Genomic DNA, 26,041 nt, shown 5'->3' with positions numbered 1-26,041 from the left:
GCGCACTGATCATGAAAATTGCTTGAAACTCAATATAAAATTTCCAGATTTTACTTCTACAGATTTAAGATTTCAAATCAAGACGTTATTTTATAATTTTCTTGCAAACTTACAAGAGATGTTAAATGATTCCTCTAAAACTCAAACAAAAATGGTTCTTATAAATCCAGAATCTGATATAGTCCTCATAGGTGAAATCTTTAAATTTATCTTCGGGAAGTGTCAAGTCCTCAAGCCCTCCTCAAATTTCAAAGTAAACCCTAATATTTGGTTCATGGTGGTGGGTATTTAAGATTCGGCCCGGCCGAACTTACTGCTGTATATACTTGTTATTTATTGAATTGTGAATTGTAAAAGTGTCAGCAGACATTCAAACGTATAATGAATGTAATAAATTACGCGCCTAAATTGGCTTTGCTAGTGCCACTCCACCCGGGAATCGAACCCGGCTCCTTCGCCATTCAAAACTAACTAACTACTGTGCTATCGAAGACCACCTGTTATAACCGAAGTTCACTACAAACGTGTTCGACTGTAAATTTTAAACTAGATGCTTTGCTAAAGTGCCTCCTGTGGTTTTCAAATATTTAGCTATCGAAACAATGTGTGAGAGTGCTGTGCTTTCAAACAAAATTTTCATTCGGATATTGAATATATTGGGCAAGAACATATTGCCTAATATATTGAAGGCACATTACTTATTTTCTTTTCTACAAGGTAAACAAATGTGTTTTAATTTTGCGATAAAAAAAAACAGAAATCATTCTTCGTATACATACATAGGTTTAGTTTAATTAACATAAACTATGATCTTACGCACAAATATAATCCCTAGATAGAATGAAAAAAAAATAGATGAAACACTTTCCATGTACTCAATGATTACCTCATCAAATAATTCAAATGAAAATATACCATATATGGATTGTTCATAATAAAAAAACATTGTGTTATAATGTAAATAAATTTGTTTTCTCAACAATGTTTATAGTAGATTTTATAGTAGATAATTTATAAGGCCTTCTGCGAAAAAATGAGCGAAGCGGATTTTACACATTCATGTCTGCCTGTAAATATATATTCTTTTTAGAAAAAATCTTTCAAATAAATTATTATCGTCTACATATACTCCAAGAGTTATTGAAATATTTGCATTATACTTCCTCTTCTACCCAATGTTAATCTTTCGACTTTTTCGAAATTTCGAAAAATGGTGGGATAGTTGTCCAAAAGCCCACAGTTTTTCTAAAGGCACAACTTCAAAAGCACTGCCACAAATGCCCTTACAAAGAAGTTAATTATTGTAACTACATAAAAACTTTTTTAATTATAACTCGTTTATTAATAAAATGAACAAATTATTCAAATTTTCCGCAAAAGTGATAAATCCATTCTAGAAAAATTAAAAATTTTTGAAAATATTCGAGGTCAAACGTTTCAGACAAATACAGGCAATGCATTAAAAATCATAAAAAATTATACCTATGGCGATTTCGATTGCGAGAAAAGGTGCAACATTCTCGAAATTGATTGCCAAATATGAAGGATACTGCAATAGACTTTTGATCCTGGCACCAAGGTGGCTCCCCTGGCTCGTGCTACTCAAGATTCTACAAAATTTCATACGATTGTCGCCTCAATTGAAAACAATATCTTGGAAAAAGTGCATGATATTATCATAAACCCTCTAGCTGAAAATGGAACATTGAAAGACAAATTGGCAAGCTGTTTTTCAGATTCTGAAGAAAAACGTTTTAAAAAGCTGTTAACGAACATTGAACTTGGAGACAAGAAGCCGTCTGAGTTATTAAATGGAATGAGATCTCTAGCTCAAGGTAAGGTTTCGAATGAGATTTTAAAGCAACTCTGGATGCAACGTCTCCCAGCGCAAATGAAAGCAATCCTTTCCGTAAGCGATGACAGTTTGGATAAGCTTTCGACCATGGCAGACAAAATATCTGATTGCAGAGAATCTGAAGTGTATGCGATTACACATTCCAGAAGTCGTCTAACAGGTTGGCTGATAAGTCCCCGGTCTGACACATAGATGACGTCGCTAGCATTAAATGCATATTATTTGTATATAGTACCAACCTTCAAATGATTCGTGTCAAAATTTGACGACTGTAAGTCAATTAGTTTGTGAGATAGAGCGTCTTTTGTGAAGCAACTTTTGTTATTGTGAAAAAAATGATTTTTGTGTTGATAAAACACTGTTTTCTGAAGGGGTAAAATACGGTGGAAGCAAAAACTTGGCTTGATAATGAGTTTCCGGACTCTGTCCCAGGGAAATCAACAATAATTGATTGGTATGCAAAATTCAAGCGTGGTGAAATGAGCACGGAGGACGATGAACGCAGTGGACGCCCGAAAGAAGTGGTTACCGACGAAAACATCAAAAAAAAAATCCACAAAATGATTTTGAATGACCGTAAAATGAAGTTGATCGAGATAGCAGAGGCCTTAAAGATATCAAAGGAACGTGTTGGTCATATCATTCATCAATATTTGGATATGCGGAAGCTCTGTGCAAAATGGGTGCCGCGCGAGCTCACATTTGACCAAAAACAACAACGTGTTGATGATTATGAGCGGTGTTTGCAGCTGTTAACTTGTAATACACCCGAGTTTTTTCGTCGATATGTGAGAATGGATGAAACATGGCTTCATCACTACACTCCTGAGTCCAATTGACAGTCGGCTGAGTGAACAGCCACCATTGAACCGTCTCCGAAGCGTGGAAAGACTCAAAAGTCCGCTGGCAAAGTAATGGCCTCTGTTTTTTGGGATGCGCATGGAATAATTTTTATCGATTATCTTGAGAAGGGAAAAATCATCAACAGTGACTATCATATGGCGTTATTGGAGCGTTTAAAGGTCGAAATCGCGGCAAAACGGCCCCATATGAAGAAGAAAAAAGTGTTGTTCCACCAAGACAACGCACCGTGCCACAAGTCATTGAGAACGATGGCAACGATTCATGAATTAGGCTTCGAATTGCTTCCCCAACCACCGTATTCTCCAGATCTGGCCCCCAGCGACTTTTTTGTTCTGAGACCTCAAAAGGATGCTCGCAGGGAAAAAATTTGGCTGCAATGAAGGGGTGATCGCCGAAACTGAGGCCTATTTTGAGGCAAAACCGAAGGAGTACTACAAAAATGATATCAAAAAATTGGAAGGTCGTTATAATCGTTGTATCGCTCTTGAAGGGAACTATGTTGAATAATAAAAACGAATTTTGACAAAAAATGTGTTTTTCTTTGTTAGACCGGGGACTTATCAGCCAACCTGTTAGATGATATTGAGAAAGTTAGAAAGTCTATGCGCAAAGATGGAATCTTTTGGAAATTCAAGAAACCCTAGGAAATCATCTTCCGGAAAACGAAGTCGACACTAAATACTAAAAGTACAAATATATTTATGAAGACGATATTTTGATCAAGTCTTACTAAGTAATCGATGAACAAGTAAGGGCGGGGCCGACTATATTATACCCTGCACCACTTTGTAGATCTAAATTTTCGATCACATATCACATCCGTCAAATGTGTTGGGGGCTATATAAAGTTTTGTCCCAAATACATACATTTAAATATCACTCGATCTGGAAAGAATTTGATAGACTTCTACAAAATGTACAGACTCAAAATTTAAGTCGGCTAATGCACTAGGGTGGAACACAATGTTAGTAAAATAATATGGGAAAATATTTAAATCTGAAGCAATTTTAAGGAAACTTGGCAAAAGTTTATTTATGATTTATCGCTCGATATGTATGAATTAGAAGTTTAGGAAAATTAGTAATTTTTACAACTTTTCGGCTAAGCAGTGGCGATTTTACAAGAAAAATGTTGGTATTTTGACCATTTTTGTCGAAATCAGAAAATTATATATATGGGAGCTATATTTAAATCTGAACCGATTTCAAACAAATTTGACACGCATAGCTACAGTGCTAATTCTACTCCCTGTGCAAAATTTCAACTAAATCGGAGTTAAAAATTGGCATCTGTGGTCATATGAGTGTAAATCGGGCGAAAGCTATATATGTGAGATATATCTAAATCTGAACCGATTTCAACCAAATTTGGCACGCATAGCTACAATGCTAATTCTACTCCCTGTGCAAAATTTCAATTAAATCGGAGTAAAAGATTGGCCACTGTGGTCATATGAGTGTAAATCGGGCGAAAGCTATATATGTGAAATATATCTAAATCGGAACCGATTTCAACCAAATTTGGCACGCATAGCTACAATGCTAATTCTACTTCCTGTGCAAAATATCAACTAAATCGGAGCAAAAAATTGGCCTCTGTGGTCATATGAGTGTAAATCGGCCGAAAGCTATATATTGGAGCTATATCTAAATCTGAACCGATTTCAATCAAATTTGGCACGCATAGCTATAATGCTAATTCTACTTCCTGTACAAAATTTCAACTAAATCGGACCAAAAACTTGGCCTCTGTGGTCATATGCGTGTAAATCGGCCGAAAGCTATATATTGGAGCTATATCTAAATCTGAACCGATTTCAACCAAATTTTGCACGCATAACTACAATGCTAATTCTACTCCCTGTGCAAAATTTCAACTAAATCGGAGCAAAAAATTAGCCTCTGTGGTCATATGAGTGTAAATCGGGCGAAAGCTATATATGGGAGTTATATCTAAATCTGAACCGATATCAACCAAATTTGGCTTGCATAGCTACAATGCTAATTCTACTCCCTGTGCAAAATTTCAACAATATTGGGGTAAAACTCTGGCTTCTGGGACCGTATTAGTCCATATCGGGCGAATGATATATATGGGAGCTATATCTAAATCTGAACCGATTTCAATAAAATTTGCCACACTTGACTATAGTACTAATTGTTCTTCTTGTGCAAAGTTTTAAGCAAATTAGGGTAAAACTCTGGCTTCTGGCGCCATATAAGTCCATATCGGGCGAAATATATATATGGGAGCTATATCTAAATCTGAACCGATTTCTTCCAAAATCAATAGGTATCTATTCTGAGCCAAAACACATACTTGTGCCAAATTTGAAGTCGATTGGACTAAAACTGCGACCTAGACTTTGATTACAAAAATGTGTTCACGGACAGACGGACATCGCTATTTCGACTCACGAGCCCACCCTGATCATTTTTTGCCAAAGACACAATGTGTCTATCTCGTCTCCTTCTGGGTGTTGCAAACATATGCACTAACTTATAATACCCTGTTCCACAGTGTGGAGCAGGGTATAACAAGATTCAAGGAATTGATTGCAAATTTTTATTATATTTCTAAATTTATTAATTAAAAAAAGTAACCGTGAAAACAAGCTGTTTTCAGTATGAAAACTGAACATAGTGCTCAGCTTTACCCAAAAATTTCGTTCCCATCAACGTACGGAAATTTGGGAAATAATACAAACATTGCCCAAGGCAATCTATCGGGTTGTATCTGTCGAGCCAAAGTGAAGTTAATTTGAATTTAAGGATTATCATCGTAGCTTATCCAAGCAGCAGCAATAATGCGACACAAAAAACAGCACAATTTGTTCTCGAGGCCTCCTAATAGATTTTATATTAAACGCTGTATGACTGCTCGGTAGGTTAAGAACAAAACAAAACAAATAAGGCCACTTTTATGTTCTCTTTTATTTTGCTTATCGTAATTATCCAATTTCACAAAAAATTAGAACATTTAATTTAAATAAATTAAACATTTAAATGTTCATATTTGGACTTTTTGCTACCAAATTTACGACCCCTTTGTTGTTCTTATTTCCATGTTTTCAGTTTTCAATTTTTGTCATTATAACAAATATTACCATTTTTCTAAGCATTTACGACGAATAGGTGCTATTTTCTGCACCCAAAGGTCATTTAATCTTAATGTCGTTTAAAAGAAAGATAATAGAATAACAAAATACAAAAACCCAAGCAACCCCGGTGTCTGTGTGCGCTAGTGATGATGGGGTGTTGCAACAAATGTTGACAGTTCTTTAAATTTTTAATAGCCACTTTAGGTTTACAATATACATATGGAGAAGGGTCTTCCCATATAACCTGGCATATTACAAGTATGGCATACATATGATGGGTGTCACTATGTGGTGGCATGTAATTGGTCAAGGATATATCTATGTTACTTACATCACTGTAACCATGCACTTGTCCTTCACCAAGTGCCTCGGCCATATTTGTTTAATTTATAGCTAGCTAAGTAGTTTCCTGGATGTGTTGTACAATGAATTATATTGTTGCTTCTTTAATGGGCCGTAGGTTCGGTTCTTCGTTCTCTTTGGATGTTTTGTTTTGAAAAAGGCCACCGCTACCTTTGTTATCGTTATTTTGATGTATGTATGTACAATCTTCTTAACAGCTCTGTGTCGTTCGTTGCTCTCTATTGTTGTTGTTGTTGTTTTTTTTTTTTTTTTTGTTAATAATGTAGGGAATTTAAAGAAAAAATTCACATATACACGCACAACGCACTCTACCCGCTCAATTTAACATTCATACTAAAAAATAAACGTAATAAGCTTGACGGACAATAGTAAGAAGAAGAAGAACGTATTGCTCCATTAACAAGCTGGCGTTTGTGTAGTTGTAATTTGTTGTTGTTTGTTTTGCTTTTTTTGCTTCAACGATTTTAAGGCATAAGCGGGGGTACAAATATTGTGAAACTGGTTTAAATGAAACGGACGGCAGCAGCGTACAATGGACGGAGAAGGCGATCAGTGGTTGTCGTCCGTGGCAGAGGTGCTATAGAATATTACGAATTTTTTTGTTTTGTTCGTTTTGATTTCTCACAAAATATCTCTCATCTTAGGAATGTGTATGGTGCTATTTATCAGTTGCTTCTGCTAATGACTTTTGTCATTTATTTCGTTGTTTGTTTTGGTTTTTTCTGTCTGTTTTTATTTAAAATAAAAATAAATTCTAATCAGGCACTGACTATAGGATAGTACTATTGGCGACAAACCAACCAACAGCCACCAATTGTTAGAATAGGTTCTTTTCTCCTCGATATGGTTAAAGGAATGAAGGTTGCTGCTGTCATCCACATCCAGATTATTTCATAATTTAATTAATATTTTTGTGGGGGGTCTTTGGATATTGCTCTAGAAAGAGGAGCGATGATGGCATTACTGCTTGTAGGAAAAAAAACCCTCTTTCTAATTTTTTTTCACAATGGTTGATGATGACTAATTGTCCAAAATTTCAATTGGCTTTTACCCTTTATTCTTGTTGTTGGAATTGTAGTACACTTCATTGCCGAGGGAAAAACAACGTTTACTGCTTTTATTTTCTATTTAATTAACTTCCATCTGATGGGCAGGTGGTGGTGGCAATGGTATGTGACTGGGGATTTCCTTTTAAATTTAATAATGCAATTGTCTTTTATTTATTCTTTTTTTCATTCGTTAATCTTTGATGAGCAGTGATACCAGCACTCGCACACACATACAGCTCATTGAAAAGGCCACTAAACTAGGTGGAGGCAATTCTTTTCATTTTTTTATTTTCTTTATTTTCCCTTACAATTGAAAATGAACACTCACGATGATAGTACGTCATTTAACGATTAAAAGAATTATTTGTCATTACATTTAAACCAGGGAAAATATTTCCTATTAAAATTGTTGCCAATAAATAATTTCACTAATTTATTAACATATTAATATTTGTTTTTTTCTTCTTCTTTGACTACGACGACATATCTCTCGCACACACAGACATTCACTTTGGAACAATAATTTCATCCAATTGTTCCAAAAAGCGTTATTACTCTCTCGCGAACTTAACTAAACTGAACTGCGAAAGAGGAACCCCAAGAAATGACTACACACAAATGTCATGTGAGATTTACTACTACTACAGTAGACGTTTGCTCTCAGTTGTGTTTTTTTGGGGGGCCTACTATACAAAAACAAAACACACACACATACATACATTGGAGACAGTGATATCAGATGGGGGGAAATGTTCGCATATTTGGGGATAATTTTTAACAGAGAAAGCAATTGTACGATTTGATATACACGGTTTTAACGACATGGAAGTGACCTGGATTTTTAGTTTGTTACAATCCTACACAGAAAAAACTTTTGTCTTAATTAACAAATTAATTAATCCAAATAATTTTTAATTGAAATTCCTTCAATCACAGAAATGATTGTATCAATCACAATTAATTAAAAAAAATAATAATTGATACAATTATTTGTTATGATTCAATAAAAATTTGAATTGAATATTTGGTAAAATACAAAACAAAATTGTAATTGGAAGCATTTTGGTTATATATTTTTTTTTTGTTTTGTGTAATAACCCTACGGGAAATTTGTGCAAATTCCAAAGGACTGGTAGCGATGCTATTTATAGCAATTTTCAAATGTTAATATATATTAAATACTATATATACTCTTAATATTAAAATCTCATACATTTAATTTTTGTGGGACGTTCGCTAAACTGTCATATTAAAATTAACCTCTTATAAGTGGAAACAATGCTATATTTGTGTAATTTAAATTTAAATGTTCACAAATTTGACTTTTACTATCATTTTCCATGCCACTTCAGTTGAAATTATTGGCCTACAACTTAGTATAACATATGAATAAATAAAAATAAAATAAAATTGAAAGGCAATTCTGTTTTTTTTTTCTTTCTCTTGATCTAAATTTTCAAAAAAAAATATATTTTATTGGCCAGGTTTTCATTCTGCCATTAATTTGTTTATGGGATCAGTTTTTTTGTCCGTTATTAACATTGTATGTTCGCTATAGCGAAACCCGGTTTATTATAAACATAGTCATTTTCAACATTCCGAAATGTACGAATGGTACATTCTTTTGTTGTTCTTTTATTTATGTTTTGCTGAGCTTATTGTTTTAACAAATGCAATTATACAAAAGCTGTTTTAACAAATTCAATGATACAAAAGACCCCCAGCCATTTGGGAAGCGCTGAGCTAGAGAAACAAATATCACCAATTAAAATTGTAAATGAATTTTAAAAATATGATTTTTAATGATTACTTTTTTAATTGCTTAAATTACAATTTAATTGCGTCAAATAATTTCGTGATTAAAGACAAAAAATATTTTTTGGCGTTTCCAGAAATCATTGGGACCTGAAAAACTATTCGTTATAACCGGGCTACGTTAGAAATAGGCGAAATAGTAGCTACATCTTATTGCTACCCGGTGAAGTCAATATCTAGGGTTGATTTTGGAAGAATTAGATAGGTCAATTTTTGAAAACTAAATGGTTTCACAACTCCATAGAAAAATACTGATAAAATAGTGTTGTCACTTACTTAAAAAACATTTATAGCGAATGAGACTTTTTTAGTCACTTTTTTTGAAATTATTTGCGGTAACGCTGAATTCAACATACTTTTTGTTATCTTCAATCTCAACAAGTGATCTTTCGATGTATTTATATCCCTTGGCATTATAGTTATGCGACATTAATAAAAGTAAAAGCCTTTGTGAAATCGTTAACCCCAGTACCCAATCCAGTAATTTGAAACGAGGGCAATTTTACATAGACATGTCCACTGAACCTCTCCCCATTTGTATCCCTGTTATAAGTAATAAAATCATTGCCGGGTATGCGAGGAACATTCTTCCATTAAATGAAGTACACACAGTAAGAAGCAAAACTGGGTTATTGCAAAGCCAAAAATGTTCCTACCGGGAACATTTTTAACGGGCCTAAAAGTTAGTTAGCCGATTGTGGTGACTATGAAAAGTCGATTAGTGGATTTGATCATTTTCATAAGAATCGAAAATAGATTGCTTGAATTTGGAGATAAATTATTTTAAAATAAAAATCCTGTTAGCAAAATTAAAAAAAAAACAACACTTTGTAGATCTAAATTTTCAATACCATATCACATCCGTCAAATGTGTTGGGTGCTATATATAAAGGTTTGTCTCAAATACATACATTTAAATATCACTCGATTTGGACAGAATTTGATAGACTTTTACAAAATCTATAGACTCAAAATTTAAGTTGGCTAATGCACTAGGGTGGAACACACTTTTTGTAAAAAAATATGGGAAACATTTAAATCTGAAGCAATTTTAAGGAAACTTTGCAAAAGTTTATTTATGATTTATTGCTAGATATATATGTATTAGAAGTTTAGGAAAATTAAGTAGTTTTTACAACTTTTCGACTAAGCAGTGGCGATTTAACAAGGAAAATGTTGGTATTTTGACCATTTTTGTCGAAATCATAAAAACATATATATGGGAGCTATATCTAGATTTGAACCGATTCCAATCAAATTTGGCACACATGACTATATTACTAATTGTACTCCTAGTGCAAAATTTCAACCAAATTGGGACAAAACTCTGGCTTCTGGGGCCATATAAGTCCATATCGGGCGAAAAATATATATGGAAGCTATATCTAAATCTGAACCGATTTCAATCAAATTTGGCACACATGACTATACTACCAATTGTACTCCTTGTGAAAAATTTCAAGCTAATCGGGATAAAACTCTGGCTTCTGGGTCCATATAAGTGCATATCGGGCGAAAGATATATATGGGAGCTATATCTAAATCTGAATCGATTTCAACCAAATTTGGCATGCATAGCTACAATGCTAAATCTACTCCCTGTGCAAAATTTCAACCAAATTGGGACAAAACTCTGGCTTCTGGGGCCATATAAGTCCATATCGGGCGAAAGATATATATGGGAGCTATATCTAAATCTGAACCGATTTCGATCAAATTGTGCACACTTGACTGTACGACTAAGTGTTATGTTTGTACAAAATTTCAAACAAATTGGTATAAAACTCTGGCTGCTGGGCCCATATTAGTGCATATCGGGCGAAAGATATATATGGGAGCTATACATAAATCTGAACCGATTTCTTCCAAAATCAATAGGGTTCTATTCTGACCCAAATTACGAACATGTGCCAAATTTGAAGTCGATTGGACTTAAATTGCGACCTAGACTTTGATCACAAAAATGTGTTCACTGACAGACGGACGGACGGACATGGTTATATCGACTCAGGGACCCACCCTGAGCATTATTGCCAAAGACACCATGTGTCTATCTCGTCTCCTTCTGGGTGTTACAAACATATGCACTAACTTATAATACCCTGTTCCACAGTGTGGCGAAGGGTATAAAAAAAATCTGGCAACTCAAGTGGATTGATTATAACTATAGATCTCTCACACAATTGTTTCCACCCAAATGAATAATGCCCACATTTCTCGATGTTTTGTTTCCCCTATCTTTCTTTACATGTGTATATGTAGCGGTAGGTACTATTGTTGCCTCAATCAAAACAGCTGTTTCTTCGGAAATAACAACAAACTATGTGTTGCCTCGGTCATCGTCGGCATAGAAGACGACAAAGATAGAAGGCAATAGGCCAGTGCCTATTGAGATTTTAACTACAAAAAAATGGAAAAAATATTTATGTTTTGCAGATTTTCTAATATGACTTACCACTGTAGCTAACGATCGTCTTGGTGTATGTCCACCAGTATAATCTTGGCTCGAATTGGAAGAGAAACGTCTTTGTTGTGGACCACCAGCAGCAGCAGATGCTCGGCGTCTGGGTGGAGGACGAGGGGCAGTATCTCCACCGCCATTTGTTGCCGAACGTGTAGACATTGTTGTTCTATGTTAATTTTTTATATAAACAGCATTTAATATAAAACAAAGGGAATGGGGCGTTGGAGGCGACCTTCTGAAATTGCACAAAAAAAAAATGTGAAAAGGCATAAACTACAATGGCTACATACACTCGTATAAACAGTTAAAGAGTTTGCACACACAATCAAAAAAAGCAGGTCAACATCATCATCCTCGCACACAGCATTGTATTTTAATCAGATTCAACGATAAGAATTTAATCAGAACCAATAGTAATAAACATTTGTGAAATTGTGCAAATATATACTATGGATGCCGGAATATATATATGTTCTCAAGTCCAGGTCGTATTTTTCATACGATTTATGTACCTACATTTATTTTAGTTATTGGAAGATATAAAACGGACTTGGCTATGAAGCCTCTTTATTTTTGTATTCTGCTCTAATGAAGACCACAGGCACAATCCATGCATATATATTTTTCGTATTTATTCCGTATTCACACTATTTTCAATTATTTCAACTTGTGCTTGAGAATATCATTTTATTTGTACGGTAGATTTAATATTATCTCATGTTTTGTGATAATCAATTGTAATTTATTAATCCAAACTCTAATTTATCTTCTTCTTGACTGGCTGTCAAAAAAAATAATTTTGATATGGAGCGTTATTGTATTAAGTTAACCGGACTACAGCAAATACCAAGATATTCGATAACAGATGATTTATTCAATAGGGAAAATATTCGCCGCATAGATGGCGCTATCGACTTTTAATTATCATATCATTTTATTAGTGTCTGAAAACGTCAATAGGGCTGTTGGCGTTATGCGCTTTACAGATTATCAGTTATTCCGGACGACAGTGCACGTGTCGAACATATCCCATATATTTTGCACAATATAAGTTAAGTCCGAAGGCATAATCAATACTGCTGCATGTTTATGGGATGGATGACACATTTACCGATTATTTAGTCATCGCCGACAAGTCGTATCGATCCGACACACTGTAAGATTCTTTACAAACGCCGACATCCCGTCCGGAATAACTGATAGTCTGTAAAGCACATAAGGTGAGTATTAAGTTCGAGTTTAATTTCTATTTAAACACAGACATTCCGTCCGGATAAACTTATAGTCTGGAAGGCGTATTATGCAATATTATGTCTTCGAACATAAGTGTGGCCAATATATGGGATATCTTTGATAAACTTATATGCCCATATTTATAATAATTTACTGGCAGTTTTCCGAATGAATTTGTTTTGTAAGAGTAGGTTTAAAGTTTACGTTAACTTTTATGAATATGAGAGATAGTTTATAGACATTGGCCACACTATAAGTTATGTTTGAAGACATAATCAATACTGCAGTTTGTTATTGTGATCGAGAAGAAAAAATTTCATGAAATATTCTGTCCGTCCATCTAATTTTAATTCAATTTTCATGTTCTGGACACACTGTAAGATTTCATTGAAACACAGACATTTCATCCCGATAAACTAATAGTGTGAACGGCGGATAAGTCAGGATTTTTGACTCGAAAAACCGTAATTTTCATGAAATATTCTGTCCGTCCATCTAATTTTAATTCAGTTTTTCATGTTCTGGCCACACTGTAACATTTCATTGAAACACAGACATTCCATCCGGATAAATTAATAATGTGAACGGCGCATATGTTAGGATTTTTGGCTCCATAAACCGTAAATTTCATGAAATATTCTGTCCGTCCATCTAATTCTAATTCTGTTTTTTATGGTATGTGTCACCCTGTAGTTTTTCGATAACAATGTTATCGAAAGATAGCGATGCCACTATTTTTACGAAGGTATAAAGGGGACCGTTCACGGTCGGATAAATCCTGAGACGCAACACGTTGCGGGAACAAATCCGCTAGTATAATGTCGTGTTCGCGTGTTGCGGAGACGTCTTGGCATAAAATCAAAACAAGTTTGATAGCCTGTTTCTGTATGTCGAACGAGCTCTATCGATCGACTGAAATGGAAACAAACAGCTGAATTTATAACCAAAAATCAGCTGTTTCTATTCATGTCAATCGATCGATAGAGCTCGTTCGACATACAGAAACAGGCTGTGATTTTTTTTGATTGAGGCGCATAAGTCTTTAGATGTAAGGGCATGTTTGCCAAACATTATGAAAAACAAATATTTTTTCATTATAAAACAAAGCATTTTTGCAATGGAATTAACGATGGATCACCAATTCATGTTGGGATTTGTAGAGATACATTAATCTAATCAGAATTGTGGAAAAAACGTAGAAAAATTCGACTTCCATTCAATGGAAAACTAGGCTAGAAGTATTTTGAAATTTCATTTCATTTTATTTAACAATACAGTAAGCCTTTTTATCAAATAATTTTTTATAATTTATTTATCAAATAATTTTGTAATTTATGAAATGTGGATTACTTCAGGAATCATCATATAGGCGAACCTCTGTCGTAGTGTTTATCCGACCGTGTAAGGTCAGCTTAATTATGTAAATATAACTATAGGGCTGTTTTCTTTTTGCACTGGATAGAACTTTTGTATGGCAATCGTTGCACTGGTGTTCTATCCAGTGCAACTATCAGTGCAAGTCGCACCAGAGTCACCATTATATGCGAATTTTGTAGTTGTGAAAATATGAATTGGCAACTAACTAAAATACTGGGGAGGAACACATCTCAAGTGAATGTCACATACTGAAAAGAAGAAGAAACAAAAGCATGTAAATAAACAAAACAGAAGTATTTGTTTAAATTTTGTTTCACTGCAACAAAAACAGGAATATGTATCGAATTATGTAGAAATATCTAGTGGCCCAACTTTAAATGTAGCGTCTCTAACAACTTCCAATAAAGGAACTCTCACGGAAGTGACGATTTCATTTGGACATTTCGTCAAAGGCCTTCTCTGTATTTCGTGAGACTCACAATAATTATGGAGTTCGAAAAAATTTAACCGCGACTTAAATTTTTACAAAAACACCTTAAATGGCATGACAATCAGTGAAATGTGTTTTATTTTCCTACAAATCAAAGTTTAAATTGCATGGCTCGGGTGGTGGAAGTTTAGTACGAAGGTCCAAAGAAAAGTCTTAATCCAAGAAATAAAAACAGTTCCTTCAATAATGGTGGGGGTAATATTATGGTCTGGGGGTCGTTTTTTGGACATGTTATGGCTCCGATCTATAGAGTATAGAGGGCACTATGCTTTTGGAAATCTTCAAAAACAGTTTGTCCCATGTAATATTACCATAACAATCACGGGAAATACCGTCTACATGGATTATTCAGTGCGATCATGATCTCCAGCTCTCGTATAGTGTGCTAAAACAACTTATTTCTAATGAAAAAGTGTGTGTACTTGTACTCTATGTTTCGAATTCAGGCCAATGTCGTTCCTATGTTTAATAAAAAAATAATGTATTATACCCTTCATTGTGGACCAAATTCATTGATACCATCTCAAGTTTGTTGCGAGCTATATAAAGGTTGATATTCCCATATGCATGAATTTGAATCTGCACCGATTTAGACAAAATTGTATACACTTCAACAAAATCTATGTACTTAATATTTGAATCTAACTTTATGGGACGAAACATAATTTTAGTCAAAAAAAAAATAATAATAATAATAATAATAAGAAAATCTGAAGTCTGGCGGGGCAGACTATAATATACACAACTTTGTATTTAGATCCACATTTTGATAAAATCTCAATCCTTCAATTTTGTTGAGTGCTTTGTATAAAGGTTTATGTTGCTATTTACCTCACTCGATTTGGACAATGTATATTGTAATACTTCTATAAAGAGTGCGACGCAGGGTATACATTTTTAGGCAATTTCGCAAAATTGAATTTATAATCGGTCGAAAGATTTATATTAGAGGTTTTTTAAGAATCAGTGACCATCAGCACGAAATAACATTATATGAAAATTTACTATAGAAATACATTTTCAATAAATATGCTAAATTCTGAGAAAATTTTCTATAGAAATAAAATTTTGACAAATTTTTCTATAGAAAAACAAGTAAGGAAAGTCTATAGTCGGACAGGGCCGACTATATTATACCCTGCACCACTTTGTGATCTACATTTTCGACACCATCTGAATTCCTTCAAATTTTTTGAGTGGTATATATAAAGATTTATGTTCCCATATACATGCATTTAAATCTGAACCGACAATATATTTAAGACCAAAATTCTATTGACTTAAAATTTATGTCGGCTAATGCCCTGGGGTGGAACACAATGTTAGTAAAAAACAAGTAAGTAAAGTCTAAAGTCGGGCTGGGCCGACTATATTATACCCTTCACCACTATGTATACCAACATTTGTGTTACCACCTTAACTACTTCAAATTTGCTGGGAGCTATGCAAAGGTTTGCATTTCCAGATACAAATACTTATAATGAAGAGAATATTTGTACAAAAACACTAGAATTAAAATCGGCTATCACCATGGGATGAAACACAATGTTAGTAAAAAATATGGGAAATATGAAGCGAGAGAAATTTTAATGCAAGTGTACAAAAGGACATTTATGATTTATCAGGCGATACATATGTATACCAAATATAGGAAAATTTTAGTAATATTTGCAATTTTTGCTACTCACCAGTGGCGATTTTAAAAGGATATTGGTAGATCTCGCCAAGATATGTGGTCAAGTGTGGGTTGTAACATATTATTTGGTCAAGTCGAGCGACTTGGAGCCTTATTTAAAAATCAACTGTTCTGTGGAAATTCTGGCACTACAGGATATGACTAAGATATGAGGAAATCATCACAGAGTTTTGTCTAAAGTGTGGGAATTTTGGTCATATTTGTAATAACTGGAAACACGAATATATGGGGGTTTTATCTAAATCTGAACCAAATCAGATCAAACTTTACACACTTAAATATCTAAAATATTAAAGATTTTAACCAAATTTAACACACATAACGACACCTAAATCTGAATCGATTTCAATCAAATTTACCAAGCATTGCTAGAATGTTAATTCTACTCTCTGTGCAAAACTTCACGAAAATCGGTAGTAAACTTTAGCCTCTGTTGTCATATGAGTCTAAATCGGACGAAAGATATATATGGGTGCTATATCTAAATTTGAACCGATTTCAATCAAATTTTGCACTCGTGACTATATGGCCAAGCGTTATGTTTGAGCAAAATTTCAACCAAATCAGGGTAAAACTCAGGCTGAATCCATATAAGTGCATATCGTACGAAAGATATATATGGAAGCTATATCTAAATCTGAACCGATTTCAATAAAATTTGGCACATTTGACTATACTACCAATTGTACTCCTAGTGCAAAATTTCTACCAAATTTGGGTTAAAATCTGGCTTCTAGGGCCGTATAAGTGGAGGAAAGATATATATGGGAGCTATATCTAAATCTGAACCGATTTCTTCCAAAATCAATAGGGTTCTATTCTGACCCAAAACACATACTTGTGCCAAATTCGAAGTCGATTGGGCTTAAATTGCGACCTAGACTTTGATTACAAAAATGTGTTCACGGACAGACGGACATGGCTATATCGACTCAGGAGCCCACCCTAAGCATTTTTGCCAAAGACACCATGTGTCTATCTCGTCTCCTTCTGGGTGTTGCAAACATATGCACTAACTTATAATACCCTGTTCAACAGTGTGGCGTAGGGTATAAAAATTTTATAAATTGTTGTTCATTAGGCCGTGAAGTACAAAAATATAAAAGCAGACATCTACTGCTGTTTTTAGCAGACTTTTATATACTCATATACTCGTATACTCATAGATACTGGAAGTCGAGTCTGAATTTGGAAAATAAAGTTGTTAACTCGTTTTAAAGGATTTTAATAGCATATGGAGAACAAAAGCTGAAAAAATGAAAACTTAAAATTCCCTTCCTAGAAAGAAGTACACAAAACCGAAATTTAAAAAAAAATGTGTCTTAAAAATATCCTTACTAGTATTCTCCGCTTCTTTGGCTCGGATTTAAAAAAAAAAGGAAAAAAAGGAAAGGGAAAAAGTAAATTTTTAAAGTAAAGACAAAATCTTTGTAACAGGACCTGCCTTTTTTTGAGTGTATACTGCTTAATTTTCATAAATAAGGAAATTCGGTTCATCTCCCAAACCTATACCAATGATACCCTTGCTTATGTTTACTAATTCGCATGGGGTGGTTTAGGGTATGATATAGTCGGCCCCGCCCAATACCGATATGGACCAATTTTTGTATGGTTGTTAGAAACCACATACTAACACCACGTACCAAATTTCAACCGGATCGGATGAATTTTGCCCCTCCAAGAGTCTCCGAAGGTCAAATCTGGGTATCGGTTTATATGGGGGCTATACGTGAAGTAATGCGATATGGCCCTTTTCCAATAAGATACGACCTATATCAATAACAACTTCTTGTGCCAAGTTTCAAGTCGATAGCTTGTTTCGAACGGAAGTTGGCGTGATTTCAACAGACGGACCGACCATCATCGGGTCGTATTTTTTCCAAAATGAGGCCGGTCAGGCAGTTACTGTGAATGGTGTTCGCTATCGTAAGATGATAACGAACTTTGTATGGCCCGAATTTGCCCCACAGCTAACGAAACAATGGCTCTTTTGCGCAACAAATTTAATGTCCGTGTTATCTCACGTAATGGCAATGTCAATTGACCGCCAAGATCATGTGATTTGACACCGTTGGACTTTTTTCTTTGTGGTTATTTGAGAGAAAAGGTGTACGTCGATAAGCCAGCAACAATTCAATAGCTAAAGGACGAGATAATTCGGCACATTAACGGCATAGAACCTCAATTATGCCCCAGCGTCATCGAAAATTTGGACCATCGGATGGAGGTGTGCCACCGAGGTCGCGGCGTCTATTTGGCCTATAGTTTGTTCCATACATAATTGAGTAATACGAATATACCATAATAAAATAAAATTACAATAATGTCCTAAATAGTTTGTGTTTTATTCAAAATCAACATCGGCCCTTGAAAATTTAACCACCCTATTCTTTATGGGGTCCTAGAGCAATTTTTCGATCTGTTACAAACGGAATGACAAACTTAAAAAACCACCATCTTATGGTGGAGGGTATAAAAATAGCATTTGGAATAGTATATAATAATAAAATTGCCTTCTTCATCATTATTTAGAAAATATTCACCAAGACAGTATGATTTTGGTTTGGATTTTGCGGTAAAATTTAAAATTTTCATGAATTTTTTAGATATTTACGCTTCATTTGTGTATAATTTTTCTATTCTTTAGTTAACCCTCTAATGCCCAATCCCGCCTTTAGGCGGGCTTCAATAAATAAGGAAGCTTTTAGTAAAACACACCTTAACACAATAAAAATGGGTAAAATAAAAAGAAAACAGTTGGAACTGTTCAAGAGGCTTTGCAGCATATACGGAATTTTACCTATAAAATTTTCTTGTTTAGTTTTCTTGCTTTTGTGTCGTTAACATTAAATATTTATTCAGATGGCCAAAAAATTGGGGCATTAGAGGGTTAATTATACAAACATAATCCAAAAATGAATAAAGTTAAGTTAATTTGCTGAAGAAATAATAATTCCGATAACTAAAATAAACCTAATTTTTTTAATGGTTACATTTTCTTAATACATTTTAAAATAATAAAAACTTTTGTCTTACACTTTTCGACATTTTTTATTTTCACGGCGAAAGCTTAGGGAAACCTTGAAAATAAAAAATGTAAAAACAAGTGTAATGAAACTTAGTTTTTATTGATGGAACCATGAACGCCTAAATGTTTTTTAACATATTGAAAAATTTTGAAAGAAAATCTTCACTCCAGCGCCTCTAAAATGGGATTTCGTGATAAAGACTCCTTGCTCCAACAAGCAAACACCTCAAACACACGGCCTGGGATGTGAAAATATGGCTCCTTCACAACACTAAATATCTCAAAACGCAACCACAAAGCCCAGGTAGCAACCCCATTGAAAACTAGGATCTTATTTGGAACCGTGGATCGGACAAAACCAAATTTCATCTTGGACAGCCCTTAAAAAAAGTGTTACAAGAAGAATGGGGCAAAATCTCTCAAGAAACGTGTCGATGCCAAGACGACTGGAAGCCATTTGCGCTAACAAAGGGTACTATTCCAAATACTAAGTGGACCAAAATAATGTCTCATACAATGTGATTACTGATACGACGAATACTTTTGTGAGCTTTTTTTTGTAGTTTTTTTGATTTAATGATTAAAAATAATACAATAAAATTAATTTCACGATTTTTGTTTACGTTTTGCTGTTATGTATATCCATGGAAACATTTTAATAAAACTTTTTCATATAAATGTTAAGCGGTTTGCGATTTCAAGATATAAAAAAGAATATTTTTGTGAGTCACTGTATATGTTTTGTTTTTGTTTTTTGTATGACTTGTTTTATGGTCTAAAACAGCAAGAAATCCCTTTCTCAACTAAATATACAAATAAACTTGCGATATTTGTTTGTGGCTGGTGGTGGTGATGTTTTTCTCTGCCTACAATTATTGGTATTTCGTTCCAAAGAAAAACTTATAAACCAAGGTGGCTATTAAACCCAAGACAAAAGGCATCAGCCATGACTTCATTACGATTCCTCGTTCTTTTGCTGAGTATTCCATGTGGGTTCGGATTTTTCTGGAACATTTGTACGCTCTTCAGCAACTAGTTAACCGATTTTGTATTGTTGCATCATTTCACGGGCATATGAACTGTGACCAACTTCTTCGAAATTTTCTGTAGCATCTTTACCAGCTTGTTCGATCAAGACTTCTTCACCACCAGGATGCTCATTGAGAAAAGGGGTCACGTCATACACGTTGTTGTGGATTATGAACCAATTCTTTTCTTTTGTAATATTTTTGGCAACTTCGGCGTGGGTAAATTATTTTACATTTTGCGATGACATGGTGTTTAATTAAATAATTTGTGGTATTAAGTTGAATTATATTTCCTGTATATTCTCTCCCTCTTGTGATGGCTGGCCGAAGTCTGTAATTCTACGTTAACTAGGCTTTTGTGATTTTGATGCAATTGGCATATCCATTTCTATACCACACATGCTTGTGGTATTAGCCACTTGTAAATCCACCACTTGAGCAAATTCCCATATTTCCACGCGTTTGGTTGATAAACATGACGCACTGAATCTGTTTCCACGCACGTAGCTGTTGCCAGCAGTCATTTGTTTTTGAAAGGCAAGCAGCAAATCCTTTAAAATTAATAATCACTCTTTCGTTTTTGGTACACTTATTTCTATAAATTGATTATTAAATGTATACCCCCTATTTTTATTTGTAAACAATAACTTTGATGTTGACATTTGACGACCAAGTGTTGCCAATCAAAATCGAAAATTGAACTGGTTAGTCGTTTTGCGTTTTCTTTTTGCACTGGTTATCAGTGCAATAAGAAAACAGACCTTATGAATTCACGGAATTCATTCTAATAATTGGAATTCATTCTAATTTTTCCAAGAAATTAGGAAAACCAACCGCTGAACACAGGTCACTCTTTACCACGTCAATGCGAGCCCTCACAAATCCGCTTAAACAGCTGCAGTGTTGAGTACTCAAAACATCGATTTGATAGGTTATCCTCCGTATAGTCCTGACTTGGCACCGAATGACTTCTTCTTATTCCCGTACTTAAAAAATAAAATAAGAAGCGGTTGATGCGTTCAGAATGCATGTTTTTGTTCTCTAATCTCGAAATATAAAAGGCAACGAAGGGAACCAACCAACCGTCTAGCAGTCTAAAGAGTTTTAACCCAATTAGTTTGACAGATTTTATTGGGGAATATTTTGAAAAGCAGTGAAGCGATTTTCGATTATTAATATTTATACAGAATGTACAGACAAGATGCCAGCAACCTAAAAAATTCTATCATTTTAGCGGGCAGAAAAGAATTCAAAGAAGGAAACAGGGCAATAGCAGCACTCTCGTTTGTCGGCAGTGCTGAAAATGCCCGCAATTTGCCTCTATGCGTGGTGCCATTTTCACAACAGAATTCGTAGTCTTTTTGCACTTTTGACTGTTATTATACCCTGTGTTACAAACGTAATAACATTGTTATTACGTTTGTAACACATCGAAATATTGCTCTAAGACCCCATAAAGTATATAAATATATTCTGGGTCGTGGTGAAATTCAGAGTCGATCTGAGCATGTCCGTCCGTCCGTCCGCCTGTTGAAATCACGGTAACTTCCGAACGAAACAAGCTATCGACTTGAAACTTGGCACAAGTAGTTGTTATTGATGTAGGTCGGATGGTATTGCAAATGGGCCATATCGGTCCACTTTTACGTATAGCCCCCATATAAACGGACCCCCAAATTTGGCTTGCGATTGCTCTAAGAGAAGCAAATTTCATCCGATCCGGCTGAAATTTGGTACATGGTGTTAGTATATGGTCTCTAAAAACCATGCAAAAATTGGTCCACATCGGTCCATAATTATATATAGCCGCCATATAAACCGATCCCCCGATTTGGCTTGCGAGGCCTCTAAGAGAAGCAAATTTCATCCGATCCGGCTGAAATTTGGTACATGGTGTTAGTATATGGTCTCTAACAACCATGCAAAAATTGGTCATCAGTCCATAATTATATATAGCCCCCATATAAACCGATCCCCCGATTTGGCTTGCGTGGCCCCTAAGAGAAGCAAATTTCATCCGATCCGACTGAAATTTGGTACGTGGTGTCAGTATATGGTCTCTAACAACCATGCAGAAATTGGTCCACATCGGTCTATAATTATATATAGCCCCCATATAAACCGATCCCCCGATTTGGCTTGCGAGACCTCTAAGAGAAGCAAATTTCATCCGATCCGGATGAAATTTGGTACATGGTGTTACCATGTACCAAACCATGCAAAAATTGGTCCACATCGGTCCATAATTATATATAGCCGCCATATAAACCGATCACCAGATTTGACCTCCGTGGCCTCTTGGAAGACCAAAATTCATCTGATTCAGTTCAAATTTGGTACGTGGTGTTAATATATGGCCTCAAATACCCATGCAAAAATTGGTCGGTATCGGCCCCATGGTTAGGTTAGGTTAGGTGGCAGCCCGAATTATCGGGCTCACTTAGACTATTCAGTCCATTCATACCACATTGGTGAACTTCTCTCTTATCACTGAGTGCTGCCCGATTCGATGTTAAGCTCAATGACAAGGGACCTCCTTTTTATAGCCGAGTCCGAACGGCGTTCCACATTGCAGTGAAACCACTTAGAGAAGCTTTGAAACCCTCAGAAATGTCACCAGCATTACTGAGGTGGGATAATCCACTTTTTGGTGTTCGGTCGAAGCAGGAATCGAACCCACGACCTTGTGTATGCAAGGCGGGCATGCTAAGCATTGCACCACGGTGGCTCCCTATAAACCTTCCCATATAAACCGATACCCAGATTTGACCTCCGGAGCCCCTTGGAAGAGCAAAATTCTTCCCATTCGGTTGAAATTTGGTACGTAATGTTAGTATATGGTATCCAACAACCATGCAGGAATTGGTTCCTATCAGCCCATAATTATATATAGCTCCCATATAAACCGATCCCCAGATTTGACCTCCGGAGCCTCTTGGATGAGCAAATTTCATCCGAGTGAGTTGAAATTTGGTACATTGTGCTAGTATATGGTCGTTAACAACCATGCGTAACTAGGTCCATATCGGTCTATAGTTATATATAGCCCTCAGATAAATCGATCCCAAATCACACAAAAAATGGTCCATATCAGATTCATAATTGTATCCCTGCCAACATTTTTTGAATTTGGGGGCGCTTCTGAGAATCCCCAGTACGTCGAAAACAATCATATGCGATATCAAAAACTCGTCGGAAAAGCGCCGTCACTATTGAGAAGTTGTACCACGCCAAGTTACTACAAACAGGTTTCGCATGAGTGCAATTATTAGGTGCCTTTATAGATCAATTTAGAACGACGCCAATAAGAGACCCTCCAAACAATCAGAAAAAGCACATTTTAAGATAGTGTAAAAGAATCATTGTGGTCGAGTAAAACACGTTTGTTTAGATATTTATTACTTTGATTAATCATTTACAAATTCTTAAAAATATAACATTTATAGCACTATCACATCACATTTAACATAATTTTTTGCATTAATGATGATGTAGAGTTACAAGTAGCGAGTTACATGTTGCAGCGTCTATCAGCCAGTATTTTTATTCGATGGAGGCAGCGTGTCTGTAAAATATTTGAAAAACAATCACTTTATTCCATTTGGAAAATCAAAAATTGTTCACCAATATACCTTTCACAATTTTAAGCGTAAAATCTATGTTTTCAGAACTTTATTTTCGTTTTTATTTAAATAAAATGTAACAAGGTGGTTGCGCTTGGCGTTTCACAAAAAATAAAATGGCTTTTGTAAAAGTAGTGATGGCAAAATACATGTATGAAATACATTTTGTACTTTATGATATGCTGCCCCCCATCACAGTAGGATGGTTGTAGTGACATTTACGAGTCTGTGGTAGCGATGAAGATGAAATGGAACTTTGAAATGCTGGCAGGGTATATAGCCCCCATATAAGCGACCCCCATATTTCAATTCTGGCTCTCTACGTGTCGTGCAAAAAGTCCATATCGATTCGTAATTATTTGTAGACTTACCTATACATAACTTTTTTGTCTAATATATACCACGTATGGACTAACTCACAGTTTAGAAAACGATGTTAAGAAGTTTTAAGATACCACAACCCAAGTAATTCGATTGGGGACAGTGCTGCCGCTACTACTTCAATCGAAGTATTTTGCTTCATTTTCACAAAATTTACTTCGTCACTCCTTCTTCCAAAAATCTGCTTCACTTTTTGTTCTGCTTCAAATTCTTAAATTTTTCCCCATATTACCTAATTGTTTTTCCTATTCCTTTAATTACGATGAACATAGTGGTTTTAATCATTGAACATATGCAAACCATATTTTTCATCACTGGTATGGCATCCCTTTATTTTCCCTGTGAACAAGTGTCAATGCGTAAACTGTCAAATTGTTGTGAGTAAATAACGTGTGGACATCAGGGCTGCCAATAAAATTTCAAGAATAATCGTCACTTTTTTCCGAAAAATCGTCATAATCGTCACTTCCATTTTAAAAATCGTCAAAAAATCTGCAATGTTAATAATATTAAAACCAAACAAATTTTTTGTTAAAAACAAAAATATTTATGTCATATAAAGAACAGAAAATTAACACAACTATGCATTTCAACTACAAAATGATAATGAATTCAGTCTTGTATAAAAAATAAAATAAAAAAACACATTTTTATGCAATGCTATGCTATGCAATTCAAAATATAATATAAAAAATATTTTTTTATATATACTTTTATTTCAATAAGTTTTTTATTTAAAAATAAAAATAAAGATCTTTAATATTTACATATGTGTTGCCCGATTTTCCAAAATTTCACAATTTGCAAAAATTTTATTAAAAATAAAATTTTGCAAAATTTTCTTAGAAATAAAATGAATAAAAAAATTTTCTACAGATATAAAGGCTTGAGAAAGTTTTCTATAGAAATAAAAAAATTTTCAAAATTCTCTATAGAAATCAAATGTTGACAAATTTTTTAATAGAAATACAATTTTGATAAAATTTTCTATAGAAATACAATTTTGACAAAATTTCCTATAGAAATAAAATTTTGACAAAAATTTTTACAGAAATAAAATTTTGTCGAAATTTTCTATAGAAATAAAATTTTGACAACTTTTTCTGTAGAAATAAAATTTTAACAAAATTTTCTATAGAAATACAATTTTTACAAAATTTTCTATAGAAATAAAATTTTGACGAAATTTTCTAGAAATAAAATTTTAACAACTTTTTCTGTAGAAATAAAATTTTAACAAAATTTTCTATAGAAATAAAATTTTGACATAATTTTCTACAGAAATAAAATTTTAACAACCTTTTCTGTAGAAATAAAATTTTAAAAAATTTTTCTATAGAAATAAAATTTTGCCGAAATTTTTTATAGAAATAAAATTTTGCCGAAATTTTTTATAGAAATAAAATTTTGACAACATTTTCTGTAGAAATAGAATTTTAACAAAATGTTCTATAAATTTATTTTTTCGAATAAAACAACATTTTTGTATATACCAACCACAAACATTTGATCAACAACTTCAAGATATCTTTGTAATTTGGAAGATTTTTGATAACATTTTCTTCAAATTTTGGTGGATTATTTTTGGCACGAGTGGCAACCGTGATACTAATACTGTAGATTTAAAATGTGGTATAGCTCCTACGTGTATTAAATCTCTAGCAAAAACTTGCA

At 34.3% G+C, this 26,041-nt stretch overlaps 1 protein-coding gene, 1 long non-coding RNA gene and 1 pseudogene across 8 annotated transcripts in view; all 3 read right to left on the bottom strand.

Annotated features, from left to right (window-relative positions):
• Nucleotides 1–12,297, bottom strand: part of Nedd4 (E3 ubiquitin-protein ligase Nedd4) — a 62,204-nt gene extending 49,907 nt beyond the window's left edge. For 2 of the 7 annotated variants that reach the window (XM_075305687.1, XM_075305682.1), the window contains exons 1-2: nucleotides 12,028–12,297; nucleotides 11,503–11,746 (exon numbers count right to left, since the gene is read on the bottom strand). In XM_075305687.1, coding sequence (XP_075161802.1) covers nucleotides 11,503–11,670 — 168 coding nt within the window. In that variant the 5' untranslated portion in view covers nucleotides 11,671–11,746; nucleotides 12,028–12,297. Of the gene's footprint in view, nucleotides 1–6,151; nucleotides 7,120–7,234; nucleotides 7,805–11,502; nucleotides 11,747–11,801; nucleotides 11,821–12,027 lie in introns of those variants that run through there. The other 5 variants (XM_075305683.1, XM_075305688.1, XM_075305684.1 and 2 more) reach the window with 5 other exon arrangements.
• Nucleotides 12,298–19,935: 7,638 nt separating this feature from the next.
• LOC142234520 (cytochrome b5-like) lies at nucleotides 19,936–21,017 on the bottom strand (annotated as a pseudogene).
• A 2,707-nt stretch (nucleotides 21,018–23,724) lies between these two features.
• On the bottom strand, nucleotides 23,725–24,251 carry LOC142237165 (uncharacterized). The gene is made up of 2 exons (XR_012722373.1): nucleotides 23,996–24,251; nucleotides 23,725–23,928 (listed from the first exon to the last, which is right to left on the bottom strand). It is a non-coding gene; the product is annotated as an uncharacterized LOC142237165 (long non-coding RNA).
• Between the last annotated feature and the right edge of the window lie 1,790 nt (nucleotides 24,252–26,041).

The sequence above is a fragment of the Haematobia irritans genome, chromosome 4 (genome assembly GCF_050003625.1).
Source record: "Haematobia irritans isolate KBUSLIRL chromosome 4, ASM5000362v1, whole genome shotgun sequence".
Taxonomy (NCBI): Eukaryota; Metazoa; Arthropoda; class Insecta; order Diptera; family Muscidae; genus Haematobia; species Haematobia irritans.
This window is presented reverse-complemented; position numbering and strand designations above follow the sequence as displayed.